Source organism: Uranotaenia lowii, chromosome 2, assembly GCF_029784155.1.
Source record: "Uranotaenia lowii strain MFRU-FL chromosome 2, ASM2978415v1, whole genome shotgun sequence".
Taxonomy (NCBI): domain Eukaryota; kingdom Metazoa; phylum Arthropoda; class Insecta; order Diptera; family Culicidae; genus Uranotaenia; species Uranotaenia lowii.
Genome location: NC_073692.1, coordinates 121,841,012 through 121,864,172, shown reverse-complemented (window position 1 = coordinate 121,864,172; position 23,161 = coordinate 121,841,012). Strand labels below are relative to the sequence as shown.

Below are 23,161 nucleotides of genomic sequence, written 5' to 3'. Positions count from 1 at the left end.
CTGATGGTCCTGGTGCTGATGGTCCTGGTGCTGATGGTGACGACAAGGCAGCCTGATGTTCCAGCCAGATGTGGGGATTGCGCACCAGCGCTGCCGGGGGAAACACAGCTTGTCACTTCCGTTGCTGAACTGATTCGGCAATTGACGACCGAATGATGCAGGATAACTGCTTGTGAAAACTTCCAACTTTTAGTTCACTTTTCTATAAAGCACCCGATAAATAGCGAAACAAAAATACATCCGCTCTTGCCAAGCTACTGGGATGGAATCCATATATATATAGCTATAGCACCGTTTGTGATTGGGGAAGCCTCTACTGTAGGCAAAAGATGGACGTCGTGGAAACGTTCATTCGAATTGTTTTTGTTGTGCAATGACACACGGCAAGCACAGAAGAAAAAAGCACTACTGTTGCATCTGGCGGGTCTCGAAGTGCAAGAAATATTTTTTTGACGACCCAGAACATGATGATGTTCCCCCGGAGGGATCCGATGTGTATCAAGAAACAGTTCGAATATTGGATGCGCATTTCCAAACTATCGTGTGTGTTCCTCATGAAAGAGCCGTTTTTCGCCGGCTGAAACAAAACGATGGTGAAAACATTGTTAAATTTGCACAACGTTTACGGCACCAGGGAAACTTATGTGATTACGGTGGTGCGTTAGATATGAGAATAACAGAACAGATTTTCGATGGAAGTACTTCGAACGACCTCAGAGAAGCGATTTTAAAAAAACGCTTGATGGATTTGAAAGACATAGTCGAGGAAGGACGTATTCTGGAAACCATCAACCAGAATCCAAAAGAAGCCATGCCTGTGGTTGCGATAGAAGGAAGTAGTAGTAGTGCGAGTGTAAACAAAATCGCGAGTGATAAAAATCGATGTTTTCGCTGTGGCTCATTTGACCATTACGCTAATGATAAAAAGTGCCCCGCGAGGAAAAAACCTTGCTTGAGATGTGGGATTGCTGGACACTATCGTGAGTTCTGTAAAACAAAACGAGCCATGGGGAAAACAAAGAACAAAGTGCGTCAAGTGGACGAAACAAGTGATGGACAAGAAAGTGAAAAGGAAAATGAAAGTGATAGCGACGATGAAGTGGCGCATATTTTTTCAACAATAACTAAAAGTGATAAAAGTGAAATGTCCCAAAAGCAGGATAAATACAACACCAAAGTGGAATGCCTCGTTGGAGGAATTAAACTTCGTTGAATGATTGATTCTGGGGCGTCGGTCAACGTCATCGATGAAACGACGTGGGAAATGCTGAAATCCAAAGGGTGCAAAGTTTGTTTCGAATCAAATGAATCCCGGAAACGACTGTTTGCGTATGGCAACCACAAACTACAGGTTAAAGGAGTGTTCAAGGCTGACATTAATCATGGTTCCAGAACGGTACATCGAGAAATCTTCGTCATCAGAGGACAGGGCGCGAACCTCCTTGGAAGGAATACTTCGATCGATTTGGGTGTTCTACAGTTACATCCAGACTCGTTAATGCAGAAAAATGGCGAAAAAGTTCAAAAGCTCGGAAAAGCAAGAAATTGGAGCATAAGTCTCAACATAGATAAGAAAGTGAGGCCCATCCAACAATCTTGTCGCAGATTGCCGATTCCTTTGCAAGGTGCTGTTGAAGCCGAGTTACAGAAACTATTAAAGGAAGGTATCATCGAGCCCGCTCCTCCTAAAATCACATGGTTGGTGGTCACACCCAAGAACGAAGGTCAGAACGTGCGCCTGTGCGTAGATATGCGGAAGGCGAACAGTGCTGTAATACCCGACAGACATCCGTTACCTACTTTTGACGAGATAATGCCCCACCTCGATGGATGTAAGTACTTTTCTAAGATTGACTTAAATCAAGCATTCCACCAATTAGAATTAAGTACTGAGTCGCGAGAAATAACGACATTCGTAACTCCCACAGCCTACTATCGTTTTACGCGCCTCATGTTCGGCCTCAATTGCGCCGCCGAAATTTTCCAACGCGAGTTGGAAAGAATCCTGAAGGGATTGTCAGGCGTAAAGAACTTCATTGACGACATTTTGGTGTTTGCCATGTCCAAAGAGGAACATGACAGGCTGATTGGCTGAACTTTTGAAACGCCTTGACGAAAACGGTCTGACAGTTAATTCGTCTAAGTGCCAATTCGGAAAAACGAACGTGACCTTCATGGGTCATCAACTTTCATCTTCCGGTATACTTCCTACGCATGAGAAAGTTGCTGCAGTACAGTCGTTCCGACGCCCAGAAACTACCGAAGAATTACGTAGCTTCCTTGGACTAGTGAACTACGTCGGAAAATTTATCCCGAGTCTGTCCACAGTGTTACCGCTTCAATTTAGTTTTTCGAAGTCGGCAACAAACCTACGGATAACCCAAATATCTTTTTTTCTTTATTTATTCGCGTTTAATTTTGTTTTCTTTTGTTATTATGGCTCGTTTAGATGTTAACGTTTAAATTTAAATTTAGCTATAATTAACTTGTCCAATGTTGTCCTATTCGGGTTGGTTGTCAACTGACAGTTGACCTATTTGAAAGTCTCTACTCACCGGATCTTCTAGTTTTAGCGAGAGAGAGAACTGGGGTCAACGAGAGAGAGACTACCGGAGATGATACGACGGGGGTCTTGGGCGAATGGAACCCAGAACCTCGTTCACTTAAGTCGAGACCAGGAAAGCAACCACAAGTAAATTTTACCCAAAAATCCTCACCGTGTAGAAGTTCGGATCTTAGTGCGTAGTGTGGCCAACGCGCCTACTTTTCCGGAAGTGTACGGGTGTGACAAGTGTGTCCGGTATCCGGTACAACATTTCCGGGCTTGCGAGCCGGAATCAGTGAGGTGCTGTCGTCACCTCCGTTACATTGGTGCGTCAGTTGGCGCCCGTACCTTCCCAACCGTTCCGAGAAGCGTCCCGTCGCTTTCCAACGCTTCGTCGGATTCCAAGGTCTCGAGCGCACCCGCTAAATAATCAAGGTAGCGGATCCGAACGACACCACTGGTGTAACCCACGTGGTGTAATCCCGCTGGAAACCCTCATCATCAACCGGTTAGCGGCCAGCATCCCCTTTGCCGAACCGGTTGATGTTGGTAAATAAACCCCCGACGGTCGGTCGACCGTAGCCCGGATAGCTAGATTCCTTAGCTCTGTGCGGATCCAAGAAACATCTATTCCCCGGGGACCCAGGACGTTCCACGATATCCGGTGTTCGAAGCAGCAGAAGGCTCTCCCATCTACGCCTTCCGGTGATCACCCACATGGCCCACAACCTGGAGAAAGACAGCAAACGGCAAGTCCAATAAAAACATGATCTCGTAACTTAATTTCTAGCTTTATAAATTATTGTTTGTCGAGCCATATATCATATGTTTGTCTTGTCCGCCAGAGTTTGTTCCACTTTGAATTACGATTGGTTGTTCCCATTCTCCCTAGGACGTCGTAGCGACCCTGAGAAAGCGTAAGTATCGTCTGAGCTAGCTGGGAGTATTGGCCAAGGCCTTTACTTTCAATTGGCGATCTAGCGGAAACGGAAAAATACTCTATTAGTCTTTTAGTCTATTAGACTATTTTTCCAACGTTCCTCAGGGAGACACGACTTCCAGTCGTATCATTAGCGCGAGTTAATTTATTTGGAACGTTTGTCTCAAAGGTTGCTAAGAGATTGTGAAAAATTAAAACTCGCTTAAAAGTGTACCCGAGCGAGAGGGGGGCGGGGAGATTTCGATTTAGGCGTTTTGAAGAGCTGCTTCGGCATTTAAGATCGTTCGTTTCCTTGCACCGCCTAGTTGCTTCGTTAAGACTGGTTTGCAGGATCTAAGCTTTCTAAAAATATTTAATAATTTTCGGTTACTTCTAGAGCTAGCTCATTCGTTTTTGCCATCCATAATGGGGACAAACACGAAAGAGTTAAGGGAGAGATTTGAAAGCCAGTATTTGGAGTTACGTCCAGATTTACTTGGAGATGTGGAATTAAATGCCGAATTAGAGATGAGAGAAGTTGAGATCACTGGTGATAGCTCGTTAGCCAGACGTCGTAGGATTTTACGTGATTTATTAAGACAAGAAAAGGAAAAAGGTCTACCGGAAATGGTAATTCTGATAAATCCTGAACAGGAGTTCATCATATGTAAGGAACGATTAAGCCTGATTGAACAAACATCTCAGTTCTCAAGTAGAGATCCCCCTAAAGTTAAACATACCCTTCTTCATTTGGCCAACCGATTGGCAGTCTTGGGTGGTAATTGTGAGCCTCCACTCAAAACGGAAGTAATAGAGCTTCTGAACCGCGTTTGTGAACACCTTGATATATATTTTCCGAAAGATAGTTCAAACTCAAATGAAATGCAAGGTCTCGTAGAAGAGCTGTTCGATAAAGCAGAAGGAGGAGAGAAGGGAGATTCGGGCGCGGAGAAAGAAGCCATCGAGTGCTTAAAACGCATGGGTGTCTTATCGATAAATCCGGAAAAGCCGGACGCTAACAGTTTTCGCGATTCTTTAATTGCCCTGGAGATGGAACTAGCTACTCTTCGAAGTATGCATTCGCAAACGGTTTCAAATAGCGCATCAACGGTATCATCGAACCCATTACCATTGTCTAGCATTCCTTCGCGATACACCGGTACGATTCCGAAAAGTTACGACGTCCCCAACAGCAGTACCATCGTTACTGATCAATATTCACGACCGATCACAACCCCGATAATTACATCTTCTATTTTTACAAGTAATTCTTACCAACCGTGCCCAACAACAAACCCAATTTCGACCCACTATCAGTACAAATACCCTGAGTATGCCGTTCATAGAATCTTTACCCATTTAAATTCGAACCCTTACAACCCCTTACCAAACTCTTCAGCTTGGCCAAACAACTATACGCAACAGGTGGCACCCTACGGTGCACCTATACCACCTAATTATCAAAATTCATTACCTACCGTGATAAAACCAAGCCTGTGGCCGCAACCACCAAACTCGTGTGCTAATTCATCTTACCATCTACCACTACCGGCACAGCCACCGACAACTGACAATTTCGAACCACCGAAATCATACGCGCCAGCCACACGTGCTCAACCAATACTTACGCCTCAACCTTTTGCCCACGCGGGTGGATTTCCACCAGGCTCTAGCGCGTTACCGTACGCACCGTACAATCCATCGCCCCACGCGTATCCGCCAAACGCAAACGCTGCTTTTGGTCACAAAACCTTACCTGTGTCCATGTGGAAAATAGAGAAGTACTCTGGTACCGATCGCGGAACGAAACTCAACGAATTCCTCGCGTTAGTAGAACAACTTGCCTTGTCCGAGCGCGTGTCTGAACTTGAATTGTTCGACTCAGCGTTTCACCTATTCGACGGTCCTGCTAAAACCTGGTACATGTCGATGCGCCACCCGTACCCAGGACGCCTGGTGAATTGGCAACATTTAGTTTTCGAACTTAAACGTCATTTTGCCCACCCCGAACTGGATGTTCTCTTAAAATCCCAAATATACCAGAGACGACAACAACGAAGTGAGACGTTCCAAGATTTCTACTTCGCGATGGACAAAATGTTTCGGAGCATGATGTCCCCAATGGATGAACGGGAAAAGTTAGAAATTCTGAAACGCAATTTGAGGAATGATTACAAAAAGTCATTACTTTGGCAACCCATCTACGATCTTTCTCAGCTAATCGATGCTGGCCATATCATAGACTCGTCCAATTTTTCCATGTATAACCAAGTCTTCGGTCAAGACAGAATCGTCAATATTGTAACACAAAATAATAACCCACACCCTAGATCTGAAAACGCGCGCCCATCTCGTCCTTACCAGAATTCAAACGATAGCTGGAAAAATCAAAAAAATAAACCCACCCACAACAATCCAAACAATAAATTTGAACCCAGAGATGCTCGAAAAGCTCCTGAGTCGAAACCAAACCCCCAAGAGGGCCCTTCTACGGGTCCGTCTCAACCACGTCGTACGATTGATTACCTGGTAGCCGGTTTCCAACCTCCGCCCGCGAATGTCTGCCTCAATTGCCGCCAATCTGATCATCAAGTTGAAGAATGTCGTTCGCTAAAAGGTTTGATCTGTTATATCTGTGGATTTAAAGGTTTTGACACACAGCATTGCCCGTATTGTCAAAAAAACGGAAGACCGACAACCGAAAATCGCCGAACGTCGGAAAAGCACGCGTAAATTCGAACCCCCCTGAACCATCCCTATATAATTGCGAACCAGTCCGTTCCGAATGGTACGAAGCTGGCCCCTCTCAAATTCTCAAAATTACCTTATCAAACCACCGCGATAATCGTCCTTACGCCTGGGTCTACGTACATGACACACGTGTCAAAGGATTGTTAGACTCGGGTAGTAACCGAACGCTCATAAGCGAAAAACTTTACTTGCGTATGCGCCTTAATAAATTAAGACCTCAAGCTGAAAATGTGGAATTGAAATCAGCCGATGGTGGAAAACTGTCCATATTAGGTGAAATATTCGTTCCTTACAAATTTGAAAACCAAACTAAAATCATCGCGACCTTAGTAGTTAAAGACTTAGTTGTTGATTGTCTGCTAGGTATGAATTTTTGGTCAAAATTTAAAATTTACCCCCGTGTTCAACAGTGTGCCCTTCTCCAAGAAGAGAGCGACACCGAACGACCTATCCCAGAATGCATACTTACCTCTCATGAGACTCTAGAATTGGAGAAAGTTAAACTTTTGTTCCAAGCAGCCAAACCAGGTTACTTACCTACTACACCTGTCACGGAACACACCATCGAAATATCCGAAGAGTGGAAGTCCAAACCCCCTGTGCGACAGTACCCCTACACAATGTCCCCCAAAATACGGGAAAAAGTTCGCGAAGAACTCGACCGCATGCTCCAGGTCGGGATCATTGAAAGGTGCCAGTCAGACTGGTCACTTCCGGTAGTCCCAGTTATCAAACCATCTGGCAAAGTAAGGCTTTGTTTGGATGCTCGTAAGCTTAACGAGCGCACAGTCCGGGACGCGTATCCACTTCCTCATCCTGGGCGAATCTTGGGACAACTTCCAAAAGCACGTTATCTTTCTACGATAGATTTATCCGAAGCATTCCTTCAGATTCCGTTGGCGGAAAATTCAAGAAATTATACGGCTTTCAGTATTCAGGGTTCCGGAATGTTCCGGTTTACCCGGTGTCCTTACGGATTGGCCAATAGTCCGAGTCGCCTAGCGCGGGCTATGGATTTTGTGCTAGGTAATGGAGAATTGGAACCCTATGTGTTTGTCTATCTCGACGACATAGTGGTAGTCAGTGAAACTTTCGTTCACCATCTACAACTACTAGTCGAGATAGCTAGACGACTTAGGGAAGCCAATCTCTCCATCAACCTGGAAAAATCCCATTTCGGTGTGAGCGAGTTGCCATTCCTAGGATACCTCCTCTCAACAGAGGGGCTGCGAGCAAATCCCGACAAAATACGGCCAATCGTCGAATACGAACGCCCAACAACAATTACTAAGTTGCGCAGGTTCCTAGGAATGGCCAACTATTACCGCCGTTTCATTGAGGACTTCAGTGGAACGACGGCGCCCTTGTCGGAACTTCTCAAAACGAAATTGAAAACGATTACATGGACAGAGCAAGCTGAGGAAGCTTTCTGTGCGATTAAGGAAAAATTAATTAGTTCCCCTATACTCGTTAGCCCAAACTTTTCTCTAGAGTTCACTATTCAGACTGACGCAAGCGATGTCGCGGTAGCAGGCGTCCTCACTCAAGTCCAGGATGGACAGGAGAGGGTCATAGCCTACTTCTCGCACAAGCTTAGTACGCCCCAAAGGAACTACCATGCGTGTGAGAAGGAGACTTTGGCCGCTATCCTGTCCATCGAGGCTTTTCGGGGATACATTGAGGGATCCCACTTCACTCTTGTGACCGATTCATCTGCGCTAACCCATATTCTTCGAACCAAATGGAAAACATCCTCACGCTGTAGTCGGTGGAGCCTGGCACTACAACAATATCACATGACCATCCGCCACCGCAAAGGCAAAGACAACATAGTGGCCGATGCCCTTTCTCGATGTGTTGCTGTAGTGTCGGCCGAACCTTCTTCAGCGTGGTACGATGACCTTAGGGAGAAGGTTATGGGCCAGCCAGATGAATATGTCGATTTCCAAATAAGAGATGGTCTTCTTTACAAGTTTGTTTCAACCCCAAATCTTCCCTACGACCACCGGTTCGAATGGAAACTGGTTATTCCACCCGAAAAACGAGAGTCGATTTTAAAAGAGTGCCACGAAGAATCCATGCACATTGGCACAGACAAAATGCTTGCCAAAATCAAACAAAAATATTACTGGCCAAAAATGACCAAAGAAGTCAAAGAACATATAAAATCATGCACGATGTGCAAAGAAACGAAACCCGCTTCTGTTCCTGTCGTCCCGACTATGGGGGAACAGAGAATTACGACCCACCCCTGGCAGATAATCGCCGTCGACTTTATCGGTCCCTTGCCACGAAGCCGAAAAGGTAACTGTTGTGTCGGAGGTTTCGGATACAATCAAAAGACGTCTGCTAGACTGCGCGGGCAAGGTAAAACTGATTGTATTCTCTCGTTCTGATCTATACATCGAATCGTGCTATAACAGGGTTGTATTCAATAGGTGTTTCTGAAAGTGTTGCCAACTTGGCTGGATTGTCTACGACACTACATTCCTCTTTTACCTTAAAATTGGACGACATTTTGCAGATCAAAATCGTTTAAATAGATCGGCCGTTTGTTTGTACGAAGCGGTCTGGTTCGTGGTTGAGGAGCTTGGGGTCTTCCATTGGATGGTGATTCAGCCTGACCTTCTTCGCCCATTGGTAGTTGTACGACAGTTTGTGAGGACTCGGTTTCCTGTTCGGCGGTGCATTCGTCTTGTTGTAGCATCTGGTTATTTGGTGGTTCATCTGAAAATAGCTTTTTAAGATGATTAGTATTTCGGTGTATGATTTTCCCGGATTCCTTAGATTTCAAGGTAACATCAGCTCCGTTACGGGTTTGAATTTCGAATTCTTCAGCATCAAATGTTGTTGACAGTTTGTTTTCTTTCTGTACGCGTTTTGCTACGACTGTATCTCCAACTTTAAGATCCTTCATTTCAGCACGCCGCTTTCGGTTCGCATATTCCGAGCTTCGAAATTTCCCGATCCTGTCTCGATCTTTGATTTCTTCCAGAATGTTTTGTTGCTTTTTAATAAGACCAGGTAACTTATCTTTGATGATTCGGCCAAACATTAAGGATGATGGTGCCACTCCGGTTGTGGAATGAGGGGTAGAATTTTGCATTAGGACAAACATTCTGAGGTCCCATTTCCAGTCAGAACCTTCCGTTTCCTGACTTATTTTCAACCTTTTTCCTATAGTTCTATTTACCCTCTCCACTTCCCCGTTGGCTTGTGGCCAGTAAGGGGTGGTTTTTCTGTGTTCAATGCCGAATTGTTCTAAGAAACTTTTGAATTCAGAGCTTAGAAATTGGGGTCCGTTATCTGTCTTTATAGATTCAGGCATGCCGAATCTACAAAAAGTTTCATGTAATGCACGAATTGTCAATGAAGCCGTTATCTGTTTCATTATGATGACTTCAGTGAATCTGCTAAAGTAATCTATTAGTACTAGAAGATTATGTCCTGTTGGAAGGGGACCAACAAAATCTGCGGCGATGTGTGTCCATGGCTGATTGGGCATTTCAGTTGTACGTAATGGTTCAGGTGGATCGAGACTTGACACCAGGATACAAGCCTTGCATTTTTTTACGATTTCCTCGACATTTTTATCTAATTGTGGCCACCAAACTTTTTGTCTTAGATTTCGTTTCATAACTACCATCCCCGGATGAGTCTCGTGTGCTATTTCCAGAATCTTCTGTCGAAGTGTTTTGGGAATAATCAGCCTGTCCCCTCGTAGTAACAAACTTCCTGAACCGCTTAATTCTGATTCAAAAGGTTTGAATTCCCGGCAGTTTTCGGTCCATACTCCAGTTTCCAAACATTTTCTGAGCTCTTCAAACTGTAGATCATTTGCCGACGATGATTCTACTTCCTGAATTGATATAGCATTCGGTATCTCTACTCGACTTAAGTGATATATACAAGCTTCACCCGCTACATCAAAATCCGTTGGCACCTGAATTGACAGTCTTGAGAGTGCATCAGCAAGGTTAGAATCGCCGGGAATGTGGATCACTTCAAAATTGTATGCCTGTAAGCGCATAACCCACCTCTCAATTCTGGCACATGGTTTTGATCGTGGTTTGAATAAAAATTGTAGAGGTTTGCAGTCTGTCATCAGTTTAAACCGAGTACCAAGTAGGTATAGCTGAAATTTATCTACAGCCCATACCAGGGCAAGAGCTTCCTTTTCGGTTTGGAAATACCTTTTTTCAATGTCAGTGAGCGCCTTACTTGCAAATGAAATAATCCTCGTTTCATTTTTGGAGTTCTTCTGTAGGAGTATTGCTCCCAAACCTGTTGGACTTGCATCCGCTACAACCATAATTTCATCCTTAGGGTCAAAATATCCCAAAAATTGGGAATTGCATACCAGTTCTTTAATTTCATTGAATGCTTTATGATGCTCTTCCAGCCATTGATATTTTTCGCCTGTTTTCAATAATTTTCGTAATGCGTCTGTTTTATCTGCTAAACGTGGTATAAATCGCCCAATATATGTCACTAAGCCCAAAAAGCTTCTTAATTCAGAGATGTTATTTGGTTCGCGAAATGATTTTACTGCCGCCAATTTACTCTCCGTTGGCCTTATACCTTTGGCAGAAAGTTCATACCCCAGAAACTCAATCTTTGGAACATTATATATGCACTTCCCTTCATTCAACATTATACCATACTCTTTCAGTCGTTGTAACAAGCGATCGAGCCGCTGATCATGCTCTTCTTGATTCCTACCCGTCACAAGAATATCATCCAGATACACCGTAACCCCGTGTAAACCCGCTACCACGGATTCCATCACCTTTTGGAATAGCTCCGGGGCACAACAAATTCCAAACATGAGTCGTTTGAATCTATTGAATGAATTGAAAAAAAACTCAGTAAAAACTACAATTATTTTAGGTTTATTTTTTTTTAATTATTATTAAAAGAATGTTCCGGAAAATATACATAAGGGAAATCACCTGAAAAGACCTTGCTTTGTAATGAATGTCGTTATTTCTCGTGAATTCTCAGCTATTTCAACCTGATGATAGGCCTCTCGTATATCGACTTTTGAGAACCTCGTTGCTCCGCTAATCCCTCCAAACAGCTCTTCAACGATGGGAAGCGGGTGATTCTCTCTCAATACAGCCTCATTCGCTTTACGCATGTCTACGCACAAGCGAATCTCCCCTGAGTCCTTAATTATTGGCACGACGGGTGAAACCCAAGGAGACGGTTTTCGAACTTCTTCGATGATATCCTGATGAAGGAGATATTGCAGTTTTGTAGCAATTTTTTCCTCTAGAGCAAACGGGGCCCGCCTGTATGGTTGTTGAACCGGTTTAATATTGTGATCTATAGGAATTTCCACTAGTACACCCTTGATTTTAGGAAAAGTTCCAACGGAAACAGAATCGATATTGTATCCAATCTTGAGAACCTTCAGGCGTTTAGCTGTTTCATCTCCAAGTAAGTTTTGTTTTCCATTTTCTGCAACGTAAAAAACGGCCGTTGTGGTATTCTCTCCGGCGGATATTTCTGCACAAAACATGCCACACATTTTTAGAGGAGTATCTGAACCATATGCTTTAAAATTGCGGTCAACCTCGTTTTTGAAACTCAATACAGCTCTCGTCGTTTTAAGCTTATTCCATGTTTTTACATCGATTAAGTTTGCTGCCGCGCCGGAGTCAATGGCCATTTGAACACTGAGTCCTGCAATCTTAAACATGAATAAATTTTGTCCCATCACAAAGCATATCTCATTTGCGGAATCGGTATCTTTATCATAACTTTTTGGTACGTTTTGTTTGACGTCACTGTAAATAGCCTTAATTGGTTTTGTGGTATGTAAATTCTTGACACCTGTACTTTTAGTGCACCATGTTGCATAATGGCCAGACCCACCGCAGTTTTTGCATTCAGCATTCTTAGCTGGGCACTTTTGTGACCATCTTAGATGACCCTTTCTTCCGCATCCAAAACACGTACGGGTTTCGGCATCTTGTACATGAAAAGGTGGAGTAGGCTTTGTCAGTTCCCTTTGACGCGGAACCCCGTTTCTTGGAGTATCGTAGCCAAAACTTGGTCTGTTCACTCGTTGTTGTACTCTACTGTATTGATTTCGGTGAACCAGACGACTGGATTGGCCAAAATTTTGGTTTCGTGCTCTAGGCATTTCCGAAAAAGTTACTTTGTTAACTTCTATCTCATTTGTATTTTTGTCTTGTCTTGTGAGATGTTTACATTGTATCTCAACATCTTCAATAGTTCTACCCATCGCAACCACTTCGTTGAGAGTGCGATCTTTCTCTAACGTCTTCTTTCGAAGTGTCTCGGAATAGCATTTTTCGGCTATCTGGTCAATAATCATCGTATCCAGAGTAACTGGATCCCATTCGCACCGACTTGCCTGGACTCGTAATCTCATGAAGAAATCATTAAACCTTTCCCCACTATGTTGCCGAATTTTCCGAAAAATACTGCGTTCATAGGTTCTCCTTTGAGTTGGTTCGAAATGAGCATCTAATTTCTTTACAGCTACGTCAAAGAATGGCGGGTCAGGAGTAACATATGGTACTTCATTAACACCCGGCAAATTTTCAAAAATGTCTTGGAGATCAGGCCCCCCAAGGTGCAATAATTGATTGCGCTTTTCACGTTGACCAGTTATATTATTTGCCTCCAAATAATATTCGAGCGAGCGCTTCCATCTCCTCCATTGTGCTCCCAATTGAGATTGGTCAACTTTGGCATCAAATGGTAAAATTGGTCGAAAATTGTTCATTCTAAAACAAAGCCCAAAATAATTAGTCTGAAGTTTTTTTTCCATCTCATTTTTAATGTAATATTCCGTTTCTTCAACCACCAATCGAAAATATCAATTTTTCCCAGATCCTTAAAACAAGTTCTGAATCGCGTTCTAATGCTGAAAATGCTTTTGTTTCATTTCGTTCATCCCCATGTATTTGTAATGCCAAATTTTCAAAATGTCTTCCCCGAATACAAGTGGTTCTGCGCAACCACCAGCTCTTATTATTGCATATTTGCCCCAGTTGTTAACGTTATTCAAAGAAAACCACTATCATCGGTAACTCAATACACCAATGGTGTCTAATCATGTCATATTTTCTTGTATGTCTGTACCACTAAAGTCGTTGCGTTATTTTTTTTTTTTTGTACAAGTAAAACGACTGTTATTCCGATCAGCACCTCTACCAAAAAAAATAATAAAATTTCATCACTACACTCATGTACCATAAAAAATCGTTTTCGATTTTTTCTTTCGTTCAACACTAAGTGAATCCGACACACGGTCCATTTCACTTAAACATACATCGCGATGATAGATGCCATCTTGTTCCAGCATGTTAATTTCTACTTACACTGTACTGGTGGATCCGACACTCAGCCCATTCCACGTATGCATACCATCGACACTCGGTCTCTATCTTTGGTCAACCATCTTACTTACATCTGAAGTGAATCCAACTCTCGGTTCCTTTCACTTCTTTTCTCAAACTGATACTCGGTCTGTAAAGTTCGTTCATCGACACGCGGTCGGAATTTTCTTCCACACAAAAGGAGCTTAGAAGTGAATCCAACTCTCGGTTCATTTCACTTCGTTTTTTATACCAAATTGAAACCAAAACAAAACAACAACAAAGTGAATCCGACCCTCGGTCCATTTCACTTGCAATTTTCCGACTCGCAGTCCTGATTCCTTTCCAAATAGCGATTAAACGAGAACATTCCTTGTTTGACTCATTTCATTGTGTTTTTTCTCTTCGAAAAAAAAATATCATTCAACATTTTCATTTTTTTTTCTTTTTTTTTTTAAATTTTAGTTGACACTCAAAAACATTCGACGATAAAAAAAGAAAATACTGTTTCAGCGAAATTCGTATCGATCGACAAATTAAAAGGATACTTACATTTTCAGATGTTTTTTCTCTCATTCGTTTTACTAACCTGCGCAAACATCATACGCATGTATGAACGTTTCCGACCATCCGGCCACCCCTCCTTTACTCTGGTATCAACTCAACCCACTCCGAAACTCACATATACAAACTTACCAAAATTTGTAATTTTCCGTGTGCTCTAGCTTCTTCCCACCACAGCTAAAAAAAAATCACATTTACTATATTTCCTTTCTTTTCTGTGCACAAACTCTTGCTCGTTTTATACCAGTATTAGTTTCCTCTAATCCTGTTCCCACCTTAAACACAGCTTTATGAATTTTCCATACGCATTACTTAAACCCGCACTCTTTTCCATTCAAGAGGAGATGTTTTTCTTCCTTTCATCTCTTTTCTCCATTCAACCACTCAATATTAAATTGCTCATGCTTCCTTGGTATTAGACAAATCCACAACAGAATTCTCCATCCATTTTTTTCTTGTATGACATCCAACCCACAGCCAAAAAAACATTCCCCATGGTTGCTCACTTCGTTCGCATCATTTTTTTCTTCCTGAGGCTTTCAATAAAACACAACCCATACATAGCCATCGAATCACTCCCAACAATTGTATACCTTTGCTTATTAAGCCCCCACCCATACTTTTACAATCACATATTGCATCATCAGAACTTATGCGGATCCTCCATTTTGGAATCCCACGAGGTTAAGAAACGGAATATTACCACCTTTTCCATTCTCAAAATGACACAATTTGTTTCACTTACTTGCTCTCACAACCGAACCGGCAATAAAAAAAAAATTCCAATCAATATACTTATTCCGAACACACGATTTATTCCTCCTCGTCGCCAGATGTTGTGTCGGAGGTTTCGGATACAATCAAAAGACGTCTGCTAGACTGCGCGGGCAAGGTAAAACTGATTGTATTCTCTCGTTCTGATCTATACATCGAATCGTGCTATAACAGGGTTGTATTCAATAGGTGTTTCTGAAAGTGTTGCCAACTTGGCTGGATTGTCTACGACACTACAGTAACCAACACTTACTTGTGGTAACGGATCTCTTCAGTAAGTGGTGCATGCTTATCCCTGTCCGGAGGATCGAAAGCACCACTCTTTGTACAAACCTACGCGACCAATGGTTCTTCCGATTTTCAACTCCGGAAACGATAATCACTGACAACGCGTCAGTTTTCCTATCGCGCGAATTCAAAAGGTTTCTCGAACTGTTCGGCGTGCGGCATTGGTTAAATTCGAAATATCACTCGCAGGCAAACCCTGTCGAGAGAGTAAATCGAACCATCAATGCCGCAATCCGAACCTACGTTCGAGAAGACCAGCGACTTTGGGATACCCGTATCTCCCAGATAGAAACCGTCCTAAACACGACCAAGCACGCCGCGACCGAATTAACACCATTTTTCGTGATACATGGCCACGAGGCCTTTACGAAAGGTTCAGACCACCGGTGGTTTGAATCCGAAGAGCAACCGACTCTTGCATCCCGCGAAAATAATCGCAAAGAGCTCTTCGAGAGAATCTATGAATTGGTTCAAACCAATCTCTCAAAGGCTCACGAATCCGGAAAACACCGATATAATCTGCGTCATCGGAAAAACGCTAAACCGTTCGAAGTTGGACAACTCGTTTACCGGCGCAACACGAAACTATCAAACGCGACGGAAGGCTATAATGCCAAGTATGGTCCGGTTTACTTGCCCGCGCGCGTAAAAAAAACGAATCGGCTCATCCTCCTACGAATTGGAAGGAACCGACGGGAAAAATCTGGGGGTGTGGCCTGGCGCCCACCTGAAACCAGCGTAAAAAAAAAACTTAGCCTATCTTAATTCTAACTTAAAACTAGCACTATCTCGTAGGTTGTCGTTTCAATCCACTGCCAGGTTCGCCGATTCATCCCTATAAAGATTCCTCTCTTCCGGGTGGTATCAAGTCAGGTCTGGGGGGAAATAATTAATGGCCTTCCAGTCCAGTATATGCCGCGGTACGGTTGCCTCCTCGAACATCACAGAACCCGTCGTGAGAAACTGCCGAACCATTCTAAAAATGAAAAAAAAACCCATCAACTCTGTGCCTCTGCTAGCATTAATAATTTTTATTCACATACCTGTTCCAAAAAGTAAACAAAAGCGATTTCCTTCTCCGGGCCACGAACCTCCCAATCAGCTTCGCTTGATACACCACCTGTTTCGGATAAAAGAAAAGCGTTTTGGTTAGTAACTTTTGTAGGAAAACGAATGTTAATTAGCGAAATTACTTACAAATTCTGAAAATTAAGTTAGTTGAAGCACCACACGAACATTTTGCACCACGATTTTTGTTGTTTTGTTTTGTGTCATCGCGATGACAGATCGAATCGGCTGAAAAGCCAGTCCGTTTCATTCAGACGTGGCAACGTCTACGATTAGCATCTTCATTCGATAGGAGTGGGCGGTTTGTAATCGCTCTTTCGTTTAAAGAAATTTATTTCGAACAGAGGCGTAATTAGGTGTAAAATAAAATAAAATTTTCAATGAAAAGTTTTTTTATTGATAAATTCTGGATCTTCTGGTAGTTCAAACGTATGCCAGTGGATTGACCGAACGTGTTGTGATTTAGAACTGTGCGCTGGAGACCGGAGTCTACAATGACGCTGATGGTCAGTACTCGGCGGCTCGATTCTGAGCCTGCAATGAAATTTGAGCGGAGTTGATTACAACATTGATGCCCTATGACCCCGCATTAGTTCTGGTCACAAATATTGTTTCGGTCAATTTAAAGGTGAGGCGATTGAGCCTTCTGATGTTTCCAAAAATAAGAGACAGTTGGTTTTTGTCTCTCGAAATTTGTAAATTTAGGTAATTAAGAATGAATGTGTGTGTGACTGATTTGAGTGTGTGAATTGGAGGACGCGTCCATTGAATGAAGTGTGTGAGTGGAGATTTTGAATGAAAGTGTATGGGTTTTTAGGTTTTTCCCTGCTTTTTAAGGGAAGTAATAGAAAATTATTAAATATTTTGGGAAAGTGGATGTCTTGTTTTCCTGTGGAGATTTAGCAATGTGTAAGGGGATTGGCCTAGGAAATAGGGAATCTATGGAAGTACAAGGAAGGGAACGTGACGAAATACTGACAGTTTGGAAAAGCGTTTGAATCGAATTAAAAAAAAAATAATAATAATCATAATAAGGGTCCAATCTGGAGGCAATTTTGGAGAAAGCGTTTCATTTAGGTTGAATCAGATGATGATGGATAAAAAAATTTCTTGTCAAAATTTTTTCTATGCGACCTGGGGAGAATTGTTACCGCTTCAATTTAGTTTTTCGAAGTCGGCAACAAACCTACGGATAACCCAAATATCTTTTTTTCTTTATTTATTCGCGTTTAATTTTGTTTTCTTTTGTTATTATGGCTCGTTTAGATGTTAACGTTTAAATTTAAATTTAGCTATAATTAACTTGTCCAATGTTGTCCTATTCGGGTTGGTTGTCAACTGACAGTTGACCTATTTGAAAGTCTCTACTCACCGGATCTTCTAGTTTTAGCGAGAGAGAGAACTGGGGTCAACGAGAGAGAGACTACCGGAGATGATACGACGGGGGTCTTGGGCGAATGGAACCCAGAACCTCGTTCACTTAAGTCGAGACCAGGAAAGCAACCACAAGTAAATTTTACCCAAAAATCCTCACCGTGTAGAAGTTCGGATCTTAGTGCGTAGTGTGGCCAACGCGCCTACTTTTCCGGAAGTGTACGGGTGTGACAAGTGTGTCCGGTATCCGGTACAACATTTCCGGGCTTGCGAGCCGGAATCAGTGAGGTGCTGTCGTCACCTCCGTTACATTGGTGCGTCAGTTGGCGCCCGTACCTTCCCAACCGTTCCGAGAAGCGTCCCGTCGCTTTCCAACGCTTCGTCGGATTCCAAGGTCTCGAGCGCACCCGCTAAATAATCAAGGTAGCGGATCCGAACGACACCACTGGTGTAACCCACGTGGTGTAATCCCGCTGGAAACCCTCATCATCAACCGGTTAGCGGCCAGCATCCCCTTTGCCGAACCGGTTGATGTTGGTAAATAAACCCCCGACGGTCGGTCGACCGTAGCCCGGATAGCTAGATTCCTTAGCTCTGTGCGGATCCAAGAAACATCTATTCCCCGGGGACCCAGGACGTTCCACGATATCCGGTGTTCGAAGCAGCAGAAGGCTCTCCCATCTACGCCTTCCGGTGATCACCCACATGGCCCACAACCTGGAGAAAGACAGCAAACGGCAAGTCCAATAAAAACATGATCTCGTAACTTAATTTCTAGCTTTATAAATTATTGTTTGTCGAGCCATATATCATATGTTTGTCTTGTCCGCCAGAGTTTGTTCCACTTTGAATTACGATTGGTTGTTCCCATTCTCCCTAGGACGTCGTAGCGACCCTGAGAAAGCGTAAGTATCGTCTGAGCTAGCTGGGAGTATTGGCCAAGGCCTTTACTTTCAACAGTCAGCACTCCTCTACGCGAAATGATTCGGAAGGGTAATAGGTTTCACTGGACCAGCGACGCTGAACAAGCATTCCGTACGATAAAAGAAGCATTAACCAACCCACGGCACCTTGGATACTATCACCCGGAAGATGACACAATGTTAATTGTCGACGCTAGCGATACTGGGCTTGGAGCCGTCCTCTTGCAGTCGCGAAGAGGAGCTACAAGAGTTATTAGCTACGCCAGCAAAAGTCTTTCCAAGACTGAACGCAAGTATTCCACATTGGACAAAGAAGCTGTGGCAATATTCTGGGGAGTCAAACGGTTTGAGATGTATTTACGTGGCAAATCATTCAAAATAATGACGGACCACAAGCCATTGGTTAAAATATTTGCGAACGACTCTATTCCAAACGCGCGTCAGCAACGATGGGTTTTGTACTTACAGAGCTATCGTTACAAGCTAATTCACGTTCCTGGGAAAACCAATATAGCTGATCCGTTATCAAGACTGGCGCAAAGCGCAGAAGTAAGCAGCTGCGATAAATTCTGTGAAAAAGATTTGTGGACTATTGTTGAGACCGGTTTGCCAACTACTATTACCATGACTGAAATAATACAACACTCTGAAGAAGATGAGGGGGATCAGGCTTCTGATAAAAGCAATTCGAACGGGGGAATGGAATCAAGCTTTGAAATCGTATATGCCCTTCCAAAACGAACTATGTAGATTGAACCAGATTGTTTTGCGTCAAATTAAGATCATAATTCCAACAGGTTTAAGAAACAAAATTTTGGAATTAGCACATAGTGGTCATCCCGGCTGCAGCAAAATGAAACGACGATTAAGATCTTCGGTGCGGTAGCCAGGAATGGACCGTGACGTTGAAATACGTTGCAAGAAATGCTTAGGTTGTCAAGCAGTCGGACCAGCGCCTAGTCCTGAACCAATGAAAATCCGAGAGCTACCTACAGCAGCCTGGAGTCATCTTAGTGCCGACTTCATGGGGCCCTTACCTAACGGTAAGTTTTTATTCGTTCTAATCGATAACTACAGTAGATATTGCGTAGTAGAAATTATGAGCAACACAACTTCCGCTGCAGTCATCCAAAAACTCGAACGTATTTTCAATCGTCTTGGATTACCAGACGTTCTAACGACTGATAATGCTGCCAACTTTTGCAGCCAGGAGTTCAAAAACTTCTGTGTAGACAATGGTATCAAGCTTGCTCATACGACCCCCTATTGGCCCGCCGCCAACGGTGAGGTCGAAAGGCAAAACCGTTCAATTTTAAAGGCTCTCAAAATATCACAGATCAATGGTGGCAATTTTGAAAAAGACTTGATGGAATATTTGTACATGTATACCATCACACCTCACTCGGTTACGGGGGTTTCACCAGCAGAGCTCATGTTTGGTCGGCGGTTCAGGGACAAGTTTCCTCACTTAAAAGAAGAACTTTTAGACGACGCAGAGCTACGGGACAAAGATTACTTAGCCAAATATCAAGCTAAATTATACCGAGATCAAAGATTCGGTGCTAGAGAAAGTAACCTCACTATTGGTTGTGAAGCCCTCATGAAGAACCAGCATCGGCAGAATAAGTTGGCCCCTAATTTTTTGCCTGATCCAGTACGAATTATTGGAAAACAAGGAAATAGCGTCATCGTACAAACACAGCGGGGAGAAACCTATAACCGAAACATGTCTCATCTCAAACCAATTGTACCTCAAACCATTAACGGAAACGAATGCAACATACAGCAAGAAGGAGATATTCCAAACGACTCGAATTCCCTTACATCACCGTTGTCGAACCGAATGGAATGTGGAGCTGCAGCTGGCTTATGCCAACTCAAGCTACAGAAGGTGGACCCGACTTTGTAGAACGTCCCAAGCGCAATGTTAAACTTCCTAGAAAATACAATGACTATTCATTGTACTAAGTGAAAAGTATCGTTGGAAAAAACGGTGAGAAAGAGAGAAGATGTTATGACTTACTGGCAACACGGGTCAATAAAGTTATGAATTTGAAACAAACAAGTTGTGTCTCATTTCGTCACTACAGTTTACATTGGTTCATACGACCTAATCAAAACAAACTCTAGATAATTATTCTATTTCCTTCCGGTAGGTGCTTTCTGCCCACTAGTTTCGGTGTTCTACCTCACGGTTTGTTCTCTAGCTGCAGCTAGAGTTTTTAACAAAAATATCATCAAAATCGAGTTTTTATCGTTGTTTTTTTCTAGTAAGACGTAATATTAATCCCTGAATCGTCGTAAACGTTCAATTATAGGTTCACACATGATTTTTAGCGCTGTAATTAGCGTTAATGCTTAACTGGTGCGTTCTAGACAGTTTTCCCCTATATGAAACAGTGTGGAAGAATGACGCTGTCAGACAAAACTGGAGGCGCTAAAAGCCAATGGAATCTGTTTTTTCGAATCGAACTTTTAAGATGTATGCGCCAAACGAAAAATGCATTAGGTCGTAAATACATCTTCGTTGATTATAACTTAATTAGGTAGGGTTTAGAATCAATATGTTTTGGTATTTTGTAAATAATCACTTTATTCTTCATTTTTAGAAGCCGTTTCTTTTCCTAACTTGTTATTTCGAATGTAAGGATTGTTTCAATGTAGAGTATGTCGTCAAAAGTCAGCTAGATTTTGAGAAATTTGCAATTGAAAAAATTTCACAGCAACTCGACATAGTAGTTATAAATAGAAAATTAACAAAAAGTCGCTGTAAACATCCGTTATTGTCGAAATCGTATCACTTTTACAATTATTGTATAAATTACATGTAAACTTATTTTATGCGATTTCACCGAATTATCAGTAATTATATTGTGAAATATTTAAGACACATTTAATTAGTGAAGAATTCAGTTTTCCAACACTTTGATAGGCGAGTTATTATTAGTTTTTTTTTGTTTTGAAGTTTAAGTGTTTGTCCTGAAAAAAATTAATTTATTTCAATTTCAGCCATGATGTTTGAAGCAATTTTGAATTTATTTTGTATTTTGATTTGCTACAATTGATGGTTATGCGTTGGCTTTTCGATCTTCTCAAGTCAATCATAACGGTTTTTAAATATGCTACATTGAACGTTTCAAATTAAACAACAATAAAATGTGTCGATGTCGATGTCAATTACCATTCTTTCTACACTGCAAAAAATCCACACTTAGGATGTATGTTTCCCCCACACATACGTCTTCAAAATTGTTCTACGTTTAGATTTTATATGATTCATATGATTATCATATGTCACACATAAAATTTATGATCGAAATATGAAGTTTATATGAAATTTACACATAAATTATATGATTTTAGTTTTTGAAAATTGTCATGTTCTAAAAATGGCCGACCTGAAGAAAAAATTTGGAGTACCCGTTGTGTCAACAAATAAGGTGAGTAAAAGTGTATAAAAATTAAACCAGTGAATATTGTCAATTGCATGAATTTTTAGACTATTGAGAGAATCTGATTTGACAGATAACAATTCCGCACTCACTAACACCATCACATTCTTTATATAAACTATCATGTGCTAAAAGTTGAAAAGGGACTATATGAAAAAAGGACCAACATCAGAGTTCAGTTACTTCCAATTATTTCTACCAAAAAATCAACTTTCATACGCACCGTTGCCGTCTTTAACAAACTGCGCAGATTGCACCTATTTAGATCCCCGTGCAAATTATTTGCGCGCAGTAAAATCTGCTCCCAGACCTATACATAGACAATGACACATATCGATATTCTTTACATCTTTGGATAAAATTGAATTAAAAACAATTGCGACTGGTGTGTCAGTAAAAATTGTCAGTGAATCCATAATTGTTTGGCTAATTTTTCAGTAATTCGAAAAACGCCCGAAATGCATGATTTATTATTTGTTCCAGGACAGGAGTCTAAATAGGTGCAATTTCCGCAATATTCATTGATCTATTCTATTCTCCCGCAGGGAACAGGCTTCTGACTGTGATGCTGAAATTAGTTAGTCCCAGAAATTGGTCGCCCGAAAATGGTCCTCGCATCCGGTTTCCAGCTGGTGACATGCTTGCGGTCCCCGGTTACACACAGGCAGGATGGTCGGCCCTTAATTGATATTGGAGACCTAGACCGACAATCTTTTACACATCCTGAACAATTCAGAAGGTGAGTTTATAATTTATTTGATCGAATTCAGATTGTAACACATATTTTGTTTTAGGAAAATCCCGACAAAGACTCCCGGAGATTGATGATCCGACTTCCAATTTCCGTTATGCAAGGACGAGAAAGAACGGTATTCATCGTTATGAAATTATCATCTTCTTACCAGTCCGACATCTTAACCAGTGTACTGTTCGAACTTCATGAAATTATCATGCCGAAATCAAAAATAAATATTTAAACAGGAATGTATAGCAAAAATCAATTAATATTTTCATCCGGAAAACGAATTCGAACATTAAAAATCGCCTTTGAGTAGGCAAGCATGTAAACGCCCTAAAGTAGGCAGATATTTTAGTACAATGTAGGCTCATAATAGTTATGTGTGGAATTTTATAACTTTTATGTGACG

The 23,161-nt window shown here is 42.1% G+C and overlaps 1 protein-coding gene across 2 annotated transcripts; it reads left to right on the top strand.

The window, feature by feature from the left end:
• The first annotated feature begins 379 nt into the window (after positions 1-379).
• Positions 380-22,986, top strand: LOC129745326 (uncharacterized protein K02A2.6-like). 2 transcript variants are annotated; one of them, XR_008737114.1, is made up of 3 exons: positions 380-1,832; positions 22,559-22,752; positions 22,808-22,986. XR_008737114.1 is itself a non-coding variant. In XM_055738327.1 (2 exons), the coding sequence occupies exons 1-2, from the start codon at positions 1,214-1,216 to the stop codon at positions 2,093-2,095; spliced, it is 786 nt and encodes a 261-aa protein (XP_055594302.1). In that variant the 5' UTR covers positions 380-1,213; the 3' UTR covers positions 2,096-2,224. The 2 variants fall into 2 exon arrangements, 1 of the variants encoding a protein (XP_055594302.1); XM_055738327.1 differs by lacking the exons at positions 22,559-22,752; positions 22,808-22,986 and adding an exon at positions 1,929-2,224.
• Positions 22,987-23,161: the final 175 nt, after the last annotated feature.

What these genes read in the sequence shown, in the direction of transcription:
- LOC129745326 (XM_055738327.1), top strand. Translation starts at nt 1,214, where the DNA reads ATGATTGATTCTGGGGCGTCGGTCAACGTCATCGATGAAACGACGTGG. An exon ending in AATGCCCCACCTCGATGGAT is followed by an intron (nt 1,833 to 1,928) that starts GTAAGTACTTTT and finishes TAACTCCCACAG; the next exon opens with CCTACTATCGTTTTACGCGC.